At 40.6% G+C, this 13524-nt stretch overlaps 1 protein-coding gene across 1 annotated transcript in view; it reads left to right on the forward strand.

Moving 5' to 3' along the window:
• The window catches only part of FGD5 (FYVE, RhoGEF and PH domain containing 5), a 75182-nt gene that overhangs the window by 57485 nt on the left and 4173 nt on the right, over nt 1-13524 (forward strand). The window contains exons 13-18 of the mRNA XM_054280907.1: nt 1312-1395; nt 2927-3006; nt 6520-6619; nt 8713-8850; nt 9937-10039; nt 12034-12164. Of these exons, the coding sequence (XP_054136882.1) occupies nt 1312-1395; nt 2927-3006; nt 6520-6619; nt 8713-8850; nt 9937-10039; nt 12034-12164 (636 nt within the window). The remainder of the gene's footprint in view (nt 1-1311; nt 1396-2926; nt 3007-6519; nt 6620-8712; nt 8851-9936; nt 10040-12033; nt 12165-13524) is intronic.

The raw sequence follows: 13524 nt of genomic DNA on the forward strand, positions 1-13524 counted from the left end.
ATGGCCATCACTAAGGTCTTTGCAAAGGAAAAAGCAGTGAGTGCAAACCCTTTCTTTCTTCATGAATATGTGTGCCTTGCTTCACAAGCTTTGAAATATTTGTCATGATTTCACCGTGTCAAATTGTAGCTAGTGAGACCTCCAAATCACAGCCTACTGCTAAATAGGGGAGAAAAAAAGGACGGGGAAAAAAAATGGGCAGTTAAGAGCAAAGTAACATTTAGTAAAATCTTGGGATATTAAGCAAGGTCGTCATGCTAATGATGTACACCATAATGTCATCCTTTATCAAGAGTAATAAAAAAATAAGCAGGTTTTTAAAGAGATATATAACTTTTAAAATACATTTAAAAAATTGAGTTTGCTATTCAGGAAGCCTCATAGCAGACTATGTCAGGATCCTGAAAATCTCTCTCAGGAGTTCACTTCCTTGGGTTTAGGGCCCAGGTACTGCAGGGACCATTTTAGAGCCAGTGCTCTTTAATATCTTCGTGAACAACAGGGATGCAGGACTCTAAGGGATAAGAAGTAAGTTTGCCATTCATTCTAAACTGGGAGGAGCTGTCAACTTCCTCGGGGACAGAGGGGCCTTGCAGAGAAACCTGGACGAATTAGAAAGATGAGCAATCGCCAACCATATGAAGTTTAACAAGGACTAGTGTTGGGGAGGGGAAAACCTTTAGAGTAGACTAGGCAATGAGGTGCTGGAGAACAGCACTGTGAAGAGGGACCTGTGGGTCCTGGTCAGCAAAACTGGAATATGAGTCAGCAGTGCCCTGGCAGCCAAGAGGACCGGCCATGTCCAGGGGCGCATCAGGGTCAGCATCACCAGCTGGGCAAGGGAGGGGATTGTCCTGCTCTGCTCTGCAATGGGGCAGCCTCACCTGGAGCTCTGTGAGCAGTTTTGGGCACCACAGCATAAGGAGCTAAAACTGTTAGAGAGCATCCAAAGGAGGAACACACAGATGGGTAAGGATCTGAAGGAGAAGCCATACAAGGAGTGGCTGAGGCCACTTGAATTGTTCAGCCCGGAGGAGACTGAGGTCAGACCTGATCATGGTCTGCAGCTCCCTCAGGAGGGGCAGTAGAGGAGCAGCACTAGTCTCTGCTCTCTGACAGGATCCAAGGGAACAGCATGAAGCTGTCAGGAGAGGGCTAGGCTGGATATTAGGAAAGGGTTAGGGTTAGGTAACAGTTCCAGCAGTTCATCAAATTACAGCTTGTTCCGGTATACCCCCCAGGAGAATGGGCAAGCAGGCAAGCCTGCAAGCCATATTGCAAATTATTGATTCTGTCTTTCTTTTCATATAGATGAATGATGTTCTGCTGTATACATATCCCCAGAAGGATGGCAAATACCGACTGAAAAACACTTGGGCTGTATCAGGCATGAAGGTAATACTTCATCTCTATTAAAAGGTTGAATTAAAGTTTTATAGGGTGCTTTGCTGGTGCTTTGCTGGTTTATGTTTCCTATCAAGCAATGGGAAAGAGGGGAGAGACCTGTTATCACAGCATTCCCTTGTCTCTTACAGGAGACAGAAGGAAAAACAGTAGAAAACAAGCAAAAATGCTATCTCTAAGTCTGTGACTTAATATGACAGCCTTATTGAGACTGCATAAATAATAGAAGCCAAAATCAGTTACCCTCCAAACATGAAACAGAAAATATTTATTATCTTATTTTGTCTCCAGCCAATGCATTCTTTTTCCTTTCAATATATTCACTGGAGCTTAGTCTGCCTGGTTTTAAACTCTTGCTACTCAAAATTGACACATGGCTGGTTTTCATGTGCCTTTTAACTGTTTTCATCAAAAGCATTAATAGTTCAAAAAACAATTAGGCAATTTTATGGGGAAAAGGTGTATTGGGAACAATTTCATGTAGTGATACGAAACCAGCTTCTTCTTCAATAAATTTATAAATTGCAAACACAATTAAGCTGTCCTCACACTCTTTCCCTAAGTATTCATTGGCACCAGAACCTATGCAACAGGAAATAGTGGGCCAAAGAGATCTATTGGACCTTCATAACTGTTCTATAACTAATATTCCAGGTTGTTTTTATGTGAAAGAGGTTTGAAGTGACAAGTCAAGAGTCTGATGATCTAGAAAACACACAAGATGAGAATTACTAATCATTAATTTCAGTGGAATGACATAGGAAGTTTAAAGTGTTGTGAAAAATTGGCAGGGGTTGATCACCCCAGGGACCTGAGAGTTTAAAACTAACTTAAGGATCCCAGAAATTCCTAGGAATTGCCAAAATATTCTACTGTTTAGTGAAAAGGAGTTGTGGAGTAAGTTCTTACTGAGATACATTTGAAATCTTGAGTGAGTAACATAATGGTGCTTGTTAATAAAAATGTATGAAACTATGAACCTATGTTTCTCCTCACTGGCTGTTGCTATTAGCAGGCTACTAATATACTTCATGGTAGGGAAAAAATTTTAGCTGAGCTGTAGCTTTTAAGTGGGCTTTTTTTTATTTTTGTTTTTGGTTTTTTTTGCTGTTACAGAGCCTTGTTGCAGGCAGGCATTCGCTGAAGTGCTTCACTGTATAATGCCCACACATCAGAAAAAAAGTGATTTCTATTCATTACAAGCATAGACCAAAATGCTCTGACACTTGGCAGACTAAACATCTCCTAAGTTTGTCATATTAAAACTGAACCCTCATAGATACTTCATCCTTATAGGCTGGATTATGGTTTCTTTTTCCCTTCAGCACACCATCATGTTGAAATAGAGATCATACCTCATTACAACAGCAATACAAAAAACCCTAATGCCCATCTTTTTGCATTGAAATATGAAACAGATGGTAGGGATATAAGAGGTCATATGCATTGAAACTTGTGTGGCGTATTGATTATAGACAGTTTAACTCATGTCCACATTCATGTTCATGGCATTTGTTTCTAGGTCAGTCGCCCAGTGATAGAGAAAGCCCAAAACATCCTGAAGATTGAATATGATGACCATTGCCTGACCCTGTCAGCAAGGTACTGTTCCCAAATGTCCATGGCAGAGGGTATTAAAATTATTTCTTCCAAATAACAAGGTCTTCAGTGCTTTTAAGCACTGACTTTCCCACCATCAGTCTGCAACTACAGCATGCAACAGAATGCCTAGAAACACAGGCAACTTCCTAAATTACACAGTGCCAGAAAAAGACAGGGATGCCACTTTCTTACTCAGAATCAGCATTCGGAGCTCTCATCCTTCCCAGAGCACTTATCGTCTGTGGGGAGTGCTCAGCTACCAGTTAAAGCCTTTTGGTCCATTTCCTTTTACAGGCATATCTGAGATTTCCATAGACCTCCACACTCTTCACAATCCTCAAAATATAATAATGAATTACCTGCCAATTATAAAAGCAAGATGTGTACAGTCCTTCTGTGTTGCAGAGGGGAAATTCTGTTGCATGTCCCCTTTCCCCAGACCAAATGAGGTTGTCATCCCTAGTGAGCAGATTGGGATGCACTGCTTGCATTATTAGGTTGCTTCTTTGCCTTTTGTACTCATATCAAGTCCATGCTTAATTAGGATAAATAAAGTATGTGAGGCAACTGTGAGCTGCGTTTGTTTGTAGATAGAACCAGCATCTGAGACTAAGATTATCCTTCTGAAAACAGAAGGACAGAGGCTGGGATAGAGCCCCTTCCGTCTCCTTGTGCTGCTCATTCTGTGACCAATCTGCCAAAAGTCACCCAAGAACAATTATTCCTCCTCCTTTTTGACCTGGCTGGCAGAGTTAATGAGATACCAGTGAGCCAGTAGCCAGCACGCTCTCCTAACTCCATTGCACAACATCCTTGGCCTGTTACACTCACCAAAAGAAGCACCAAAGACGTGAAGAAAAGTGCAGAAGGCTTCGAGTATCTCTAAAGACTCTATCTTACTGCTCACACTGAGGGGCTGCAAGCTGCACTATAGGCCAGTGGTTAACACATAAAGTGAAAACCTCAAAGCCTTTATATTTGTACGAGACAAGGTGAGTGAACTGAGTAAATACAACATGAATGCCAAGGACTAAAGGCTGTAGACCAAGGATGACCAAAACTCAGAAGTCAGCATGGCTGTATGAGCAGATAGTACTGTAAAGTCTTAGCATTTCCTGCTGAAAATGGTTCATTCACCTGAAGAGCCATGTTATTGGTTTAGCAGGGAGCTACTAACAGATTTGAGCACAACATCTTTATGGAAAAGGCTCATATGCTCTTATATGTTTATTTACATTTCAAAAATATTAATCTTGGACACAGGTATAACTCTGTGGTGCTTATATAAAATACCAGAGAAGATATTAGGATAACACAGTCAATATTACCTCCTGCAAGGCTAATTTAAAGTGATAGTGGTAGCGCTCTGACAAAATCCCATCCTGGTCCAATTTCTTTGTTCTGTGGATGTCCCCTGCTGTCTAGTGAAATGCAGTGGCAACTTGACCCCCTCTTTCTGCTTGCTTAATGATGAATATATGAGCTGACATGGATAACCGATAGCTCAGCACAGAAGATGCATCCCAAAAATCCTACAAGGACCAAATGCGGCAATGGTGGATTAAGGGCTGAGCTTCTGAGTGTCAGAGGTTCAGCAAAAACTCTGCTGAGCTTTCATGCAACCAGTCAAATATCTAATTAAGAACAAGCCTATGCAAATTGACATAATTGATTTTACTTATCAGCATATGGGTGTTATTCCCACATCTAGTCACTAAAAATTGCTAATTACTTCCTAGATATTTTTAATTGAGTGGAAAAGAGGCTTAAGGAGCCAATTAGATACAGACTTTTGCTATGTTGTCCTTCTTACCTGTTTTTCCTAAAGTGGCTTTAATTTCCACCACTATATGGGCCATGATTTCCTTTGTGTTTCTTTTGGGTTTTTTAATCATATATTATTTCTCAAGTGAAGAGAATTTCCATTAAAGAATTAGCAAGACAAATGTTTAAATCAGGAAAATCAGGACTTCTTTTAGTGTTTTCTAGGCAGTGAACATGATTTGTCTGGAAGATACAGACATCTTCAGATTTCTTAGAAAGGGTAGTTAGACAGGTGGTAACTTTGGTAGTAATAAGGAGTGACTAGGCTAAATAGAGCTCTGAGCAACCTGGTCTAGGGAAGGGTGTCCCCACCCATGGCAGGCCCATGGCATGAGATGATCTTTAAGGTCTCTTCCAACCCAAACCATTCTGGGATTCTGTGACTAGTAGTGTGACTCTTGACAGAGGTGATCTCCTGTAACTTAGCTCCTTCGCTTCCAGAAGAAGCTACCCCATTTGTAGTACATACACTAGCTCAGAGTTTCTGCTCCAGGCTTGTTGAATTTTGCACAGGCTGATGTTTGTCAGACAAGGGCTTGTGCTTATAGTGCAGAGGGATGCCAAGTCAAAGATCATCAAGAAAATCTGAAAATCTGGCACATCCTCTCTTTTTGTGCTCCTTTTTTTTTTTTTTTTTTTTTTATTTTTTAAGACCATAAACACAAGTTGTTCTCAGATGTCATGTTTGGTGGTCTTCATGAGGACAGTGTGAGGAAATCACAGCTGAACAGCAGCTGGCAATACCACTGCTAGTTTTTACAACAAAGGCTAGTGGGTAGCTTTAATGTGAGTGGCTGGTATGATCTGGAAAGGGGAGACCATACTGAGTTGCATTCTCTCCAGTGACAGGCTAGAAACCGCTAGAGCTGTGCAGAGTTTCAGAGGAACAGGAAGTGCACAGTTTGAAATCACAGCAGAAAAAACAGCTAAAACAGGCAGGATACCTCACAGCTGTAACACAGCAAATGCATCTGTAAAATAACAGGAACCCACCCTGCTGGTTTTTGCGGATAGCTGGACTAGCAGGCAAATGCGAAGTGCTCGCTGGTTTGCCTTGTCCACAGGGGGCATCTAGGGGCCAGTCTGGAGAATGACTGGCCTCCACTGGGTAACTGCAGCTCCAGGGAACACCCAGCTTCCTTCAATAATTGCTATCCTGGCTTCTTCTGTTCCAGGAGACTGGAGGCTGTCTGTGAAGAAGCTAAAGGAAAATGAATCATTCACACCTCTACCGTGGGCAATACACTTCTGCATTTCCCGATATGCAATTCACCTAAGCAGCCCACTGTAGAGATCGGCATAAACACGCTTGTTTTGAGCAGCCCCTGTATGCCAACACTCTATGCACTAGAGTCCCTAAAAGATAGGCCAGACAAGGACAAAAAGAGCCACTTCATATTGTCCTGTGTGATCCAGGATTGAGCAGCTTATAGCAAAGCCAGAGACTACTTTGAAAAAATTTCTGGGTATTTGGTTCCTTCTCAGTCACAGTCCTAAGCATGGAGCTACACTAATTATCACTCTGAATATGTCCAACAGTCAATTTTGTTCCTGGTCAGAAAATTACAAGTTCAGTGCAGTTGTGGGGAAAAGCAAACATTCATGAAGTGAAACTTTTCTCCTCTGATCAGTTTGTTTCAGTCCCTGCTGTACATGGCATTGACTGCTCTGCTGTATTTCATTCCCCAGCTCTTGCTCAGAAAGGGATGACTGGTACAGCTGCATCACCAAACACATCCCAGATGACTGCAAAGCTCACAAGACTTCGACTTTCCACAGTAGCGTGGAGGTAAAAGGAGGCCAAAACTTTCAATGCTTGAAAAGGGAAGGGAGAGAAAGACAGAGACATGAAAGGAGGAGGGTTGAACAGTATGGAGTTCCTAGTAGCCATACATTCTATTTTCATTTAAATAAGCATACCAAGCTTGAACAGTGAAACTCATCACACCTCATGGGCCACCTCTGAAATATTAATCACACGCCATACTCTGTGGCCTTTGCTTCTTTCTTCTGGAGGAAGATTGTTTTGTCCTAACAACAAACAAGTAGTTATTTTGGATCTATTAAAAATAGCTACAAACTTCACAGATTAAAAAAAACCCTACCCATTAATTACACTAATATCATATACACAATAAAGTCACTATCAGTGCAAACCCCACCAGCAATATTGAAATTATATCAGTGCAATTATGCATATTATTATCTCATTATTTTCAGTTATTCTACTCCCAGTTAAGGAGGCAAAACCTGCATCTGATAAAAATTTAAAAAGCTATTTTAGATTACATAGAGCCCCAGTTTTACTAAATACAGAAGAGTGCTGTTGAGGCCACATCTGGAGTGCTGTGTCCAATGCTGGGCTCTTCAGTATGACATATGGAAACCTTGGGAAGAGTCAAGAAAGTGCAGCAAAGCTGATAAGGGACTGGAGCACCTCAGATAGGAGAAAAGGCTGAGAAAGCTGGGACTGTTCAGCCAGGAGAAGAGAAGGCTCAGGGATCATCTACTGTATGAATACCTGGAGGGAACAAAGAATAAGAAGCCGGGCTCTTCTCAGTGGTGTCCAGTAACAGGACTAGAGGCAGTGGCCACAAACTGAAACACAGGAAATTTCTTTAAACAGCAGCAAACACTTTTTCACCCTGAGGGCAACTGAGCATTGGCACCCAGGGTTGCCTGAGGAGGTTGTGGAGTCTCCACCCTTGGAGATGTTCAGAAGACACCCATACACAGTTCTTGCCAACTGCCACTATGTGGCTTTGCCTGAGCAGAGTGGTTGAACCAGGTGACCTTCAGAGTTCCTTTCCAAATTCAACCATTCTATGAATTATTTTTTTAAGACATCAGAAAGTAAAAAATTAATTCAAAAACAAATCGGACTTGTTTTTCTGGCCTGTATTTGAATCTACTTTCAAATATTTAACAGAAAAAACATTTGAAATTAGTCAGTTTAATCTAAACCAAATCCTTTTTCAACAAATGAAACAATAATTTATTTTGCATCTCTGCCTCTCGTATAAGTTTGAATGCGCGCATGGAGAAACTTGGAGGAATTTGATTTGTCTGTGTTTAGATCCTGTGTGTCGGCAGAAGCCTGATTTCCATACAGGAAACAATCCTTCAAAAGCACAAAATTTGTCCTACTTGTGCAAAATGCTGAGCAGTTGTGAAATCACAATGGGGCATTCATAATAGTTTGGTGCTGAACCTGAAGTAGCACACCTTGTTAGCTTGCATTTAGTTCCACACTGATCGTGGCTCCCTGGGCTTGGAGCAAAGGCACCTGAACATCACTGCCATGTGATGCATTTCAAGAACTAGGAACAGTAAATACATTTTCTAAAACTGCTTACACATATTGAGATCAACCAGAAAGCATGGATCAGATTTGGAGTGGGGTAAATTCATCTTTGCCTCTACTGTTTTCTTTATCCTCCCTTCCCTTATCACACAGCTGTCCCAAGGTGTAATGACAATGAGCTCAGGGGCTTTTCCAATTTAAGGTTGTAGACCTTTTTTTGGATATCATTTCAAAAGCTGCTAACAAAAAGATGTTTTTAAGTCATGTTCCTACCTGCAATTTTCATATGCAATTAGTCAGATACTTTTCTGATGTGGAAGAGTGTTAGGGCCTGACCAAAAATAGATTTATGTGGATTTTTACTTTTTGTGACTCGCTTTAACAGCAGCGTGTGCTAGTCTTTCAATGCTGAAGCAGCTGTATGCCACTTATAGAAGTGCATTAAGAATGAGAAAATTTGGGGATCTTAGTAGGTGAAGGTAGACTGAAATGAGAGAATTGTATGTAATGCAACAGGGCTGACTAAGTGGACTTAGGAAGTGTGGATGCTTCTTCATTTATTCTTCTTTGATTTTAAGCTAAGGGAAAGGCTTGGAATACCCTTGGGTGAGAGGCCTCCTACACTGGTGCCCGTGTCCCATGTCATGATGTGCATGAACTGTGGCTGTGACTTTACCCTCACTTTGAGGCGACATCATTGCCATGCCTGCGGGAAGGTAAGAGCTGTGCCAGCTTCTCAAGGGGGTTTTATTCACACCTCTAGGGCACTGGCGGCCGCTGCTGTAACCTGAAAATTTGTAGCAACATCAAAATGACAATTCGACTTCTAACAGAACCAGTGAGCGCTTTGCTAAATTACCTAGCTGGGTTTCTACTGTTACTAGAAGGAATAACAGTAACTTTTCCTTACGGTCAAATTACCTCCTAAAGGCTAGTTGTTAAAGGCTGACAGGATAATTGTTTTTGAGTGCAGCCCTTTTATCTAACACACAGCTAGCTCTAGAGACAATGAAGAAATAGACTAAAAATAAAGGCTCTGTTCTGGACCAGAGCAGTAGCACAACTACTCCATGTCGTGTCCCTAATAACAGCTGGCAAAATGATCTTCCAAGGAAAGTGAAGAAACTCAGCAGCAGAGCATGGTTCGATCGGTGACTTAAAGGGACCGTTTCCTCTGTGCTCCAAAGAGCTGTTGCCTTTTGCCCTAAAGCTCAGGGGATCTATAAGCTTTCCTGGTTTTATCCCTAGACCTCTGACTAAAGAGATTTGCCTGTATACATAAAACTGCAGTCCTGTTTTAAACCACTGCTGTCTTTTAACCTGATTTTAAAATTTATTTTAATAAAACCAACAGCAATTTTTGATAGGATAAAAAAGCGTTTAACTTAATCTTTTTTTCCTAATTCCACTGAGAAAATCAATCTGTACATACACAGGGTTTGGAGGAGCACACAAACTTGTTTAAGAAAACAATGTTACTTACAAAGCTACGAAAACAGAAGTCATATTAAAGCGGTCTTTCTGTGATTCAGTGGTGGGAAGGTGTAAATTCCTGGAGAGAAGGACACAGCAATGGTGTGCAACCAAATACAGTGACCAATTCTGCTTGGCTTGCAACAGTGTAAAGCTACAGCAATCACATTTCAATCAGCAGGCGTTTCCCGACTGCCACAGATTCAGGAGAGAGTCATGTCTGGTCCACTATCCGACTTCCTCTCCCAGCCAGCTCAGGGGATTTGTTTTGTATGTGCATATCTATAAACTTATATTGTATTTATGTGCCTCTCCTCTTGCTGAAACAGATTGTATGTCGAAATTGTTCAAGAAACAAGTACCCTATGAAGTACCTCAAAGATCAAGTAGCCAAAGTCTGTGATAGCTGCTATGTGGAACTTAAGAAAAGAGGTAAGATTCCTTCATTCTTGACAAAGCTGACAAATCTATTTCCTACTTGTATAATGGGGATGATTTAGGACCTGCCTTCTAAATTGTGTTTTGTTAAATAGTACTCCTCATCTCAAGTTTGAGGCATGTGTACTGAGGTTCTGGGAAAGCCAGGCTCTAGAGCAGCTAAAACTGCTTAATGAACCATAAAATCAAGTTTAGCAAACTGTTTTTTCAGACTGGAACAGAGGAAACTTAGGTTAGCTCCACAGAAGAAATTCTTTGCTCAGAGGGTGATGAGGCACTGGCACAGGATTCCTGGAGAAGCTGCAGCTGCCCTGTCCCTTGGAAGTGTTCCAAGCCTGGTTGGACTGACCTTGGAGCCACCTGGTCTAGTGAAAGGCATCCCTGCCCATGTCAGGGGATGGAACAAGATGAAGTTTAAGGTCTCTTCCAACTGAAAATATTCTGGGATTGTATGATTATAAGCCAGTTCTGTGAGACCTCCCTTAGCCTTTGGATAAACCAGAATAATGATAAAAACAATGTCCTACGAGGAGCAGCTGAGTACTGAGTTTGCCTCCTTTGAAGATAAGGAGTCTGGAAGGTGCTCTCGGAAGCTTCCTGAGGAGGAGACATGGAAACAGTGGTGCTGATCTCTTCTCCCGTGACAAGACACATGAGAAAGGTTCAGCACTTCAGCAGGGAAGGCTCTGACTTGATATGAGGAAACCTTTATTTTACCAGAGGGTGGTCAAACATTGGAACAGGCTTTCTAGAGGGGTAGTCTATACCCCCTGCCTGTCAGTGTTTAAGAGGCATTTAAACAATGCCCTTAATAACATGTTTTAATATTTGGGCAACCCTTAATTGGACAAGCAATTGGACTAGATTGTTGTAGGTTCTTCCTAACTGAACTATTTTATTTTGTGATGTAATTATAGGTGATAACTATTCCCTGTCATTTCCAATTAATTATCCATTAAAATAAAACATGTCTTTGTGGTTCTTCACTGTCCTCATCCATGTGGTTGCTTTTACAAAAAGAAATACTAAAGCTAAGTGCAGAGTCACTAAGAGATGCTTTACAAGGCAAGTTTATCTAGCTATAGATGAAAGTATGAATTCAAAGCAGAAGAGCTACTGCCTATCTAGAACTTTGTATTATTATCCTACTGTATAAGTCTCTTCTGATTTAAGTACACATCCAAATAAAAGACAAAAGGGGGAGAGGGGTTACAGATATATGAACAGAGAGTGAACAGGAAATAATTTTCTTGCACAACTACTCATGTAGATAGTCTCTAACAGTAAGCTTACTACATTGCCAGAAAAAAAGGCATGGACAGATGAAGCTTCGTTTTTCCCTTCTGATTAAAGAAATTCATGCTAGCCAAGAAAACACATCAACAGATGCTGTCACAACAGCCAAAAAAAGCATCCCCAAGCCAATGTGTGTCCAGAAACAGTAACTAAGATTTGTGCTAAACTAATTCTCTGCTTTACTAAGAGCTTTCAAATAATGTGTTGCCAGAAGTGAAATCATGAAGATATTAACTCGGACACATGGGCCTAATGGAAATTTTTAGATACAGAATAACTGTCTCCCACGTACAACTCAAATATAATGAATGGTTCATACAGAAAGAATGTTGTATTAGTGAATCTATCCTGGAAAGGTGTTACAGAACATAAAGGAGAAAGACATCAAAACCATTTGCTTAATGCTCATTTTAAACAAGAAGAAAACAAGCTGTGTTTTGAGCTTTGTCAGCTTTCTTGCAGGCCTTTTCAAGAAACTTTAGGTTAGTACCATTAACTGAGGGTGCCATGGAACCCATTCATCAGACTTAAAAAGGTGATTTGAAAGAAAGGCTGAAGTAAAAACTGTGTGTAAAGGAGACATTGCATGTTCCATAGTTATTTATATTAGTGCATCATGTCTCTACCCTAGCCTGATATATACCAACTTATCCATTTCCCCCTTCCCTTTCTGAATTTTCTTAATCTTGCAGAGCGACCACTAAGTGTGAGCTTCCCTCCAGCTTCATCTAGGTGTTCAAGCAGTGCCTTCTCCTCTGTTTTCCACAATATTCATTATTCATCTTTTAAGAAACAGAAGAAAATCCCTTCAGCTCTCATGGAGGTAGGAACCAAGCTGCCTGAGAAAGGCAAGGAACTATAGAAAAGTGTGTGCTCATATTTCAGCTGCTATGTTTTTAAATTATATTGTGTGCAGTGGGCTCAGCACATGCCTTGGTTTACTTTCATCATGCAATTTCTTTTTTTTTTTGCTTTTCACAGTAGTGTTCACAAAAATACTCTGAGCTCTGGAGATACCACAGAAGTGTCTTGAGCCCACTGAGAGAGTGGGAGAGTATGGTACTTTAATTTGCTCATCAGCCTATGAAGTCTTGAAAAAACTAAAATGCTTTCAAGGTACTAGACAGAACAAGAGGGCAGATCAACAGAGCACGATATACTGGTCATCAGTTACCTTTCTTAAGAAGGCCCTTACTTCTGAAATCTTACTTTGATTTCAAGAGAAATAAAATAACACTTACTTAGGAAATAGACTTACTTAGTGAGTAGTCCTTGGCAGTCAATTCAAGAACATGCATGTTTCACCAGGCACTTCCCCTCCAGCTCAAACAAAACTATTTCAAATCAAATGGGTAAAATCTTGACTTCGCCAATGTAAACAAAATTTCCACCAATTTCAATGGGGACATGATCTCTCCAATTGTGTTAGTATTCTTTCCAGGAACAAGGTGCCAATCATGTTGATGATTGATTCTAGGTAGCTAAACTGCCCCCTGAACTTGAGTACAGTAAAGCACTCCCATTTCTGCAGGCATTTATCATTGTATTAAAGAGACTAGGGTGCAAACATTTTGCTGAACTCATTGTGCAGTCGAGACACTGAAATTTCTTGAGGTTTGTTCATGAAACCATGCCAAAGATACAAGCACGTAATACAAACACACAAATTGAGTACTAAAAGAACTAGCAGGCAGAATTTCAACCCCATGAGGAAAAAAGCATCACCTTTTTATCCACAGGGAAGCAGCACATCTTTATTAACATGAACTATCTCACAATAGCATTACTCCATGTCCGGGAACATTTCTGTTCTGCTGCAAAACACTGCTATTTTAATTCTCAGTCATCTCTTGTATCAGTGTTACAAAAGCTGCTTTTGAATCTATGTCCTTTGTTTCCAAATCCAATACTACTATAGTTTACTGCTGTAACTAATGATGTACACTGCATTCTATGTGTGCATGTGTATAGTTCCATCTACTCAAAACCTGGATTTTTGAGAACATTAAGCCTTCAGACTTCAAAATATTTCTATAAGAGGAGCAAGTCTTCTCAGAAATATTATTTCAAAAATGAAACCAAGTCATTACCAAAGTGATTGACAAAAATTAATATAAAAACATAACAAGGCCCTATATATACCTACGTCTTAAAAGTGTTCAGCTACAAGACTCTAATTCACT

Source organism: Melozone crissalis, unplaced genomic scaffold, assembly GCF_028551555.1.
Source record: "Melozone crissalis strain CALT ecotype California unplaced genomic scaffold, PUWL_Pcris_2 ptg000029l_1, whole genome shotgun sequence".
Taxonomy (NCBI): Eukaryota; Metazoa; Chordata; class Aves; order Passeriformes; family Passerellidae; genus Melozone; species Melozone crissalis.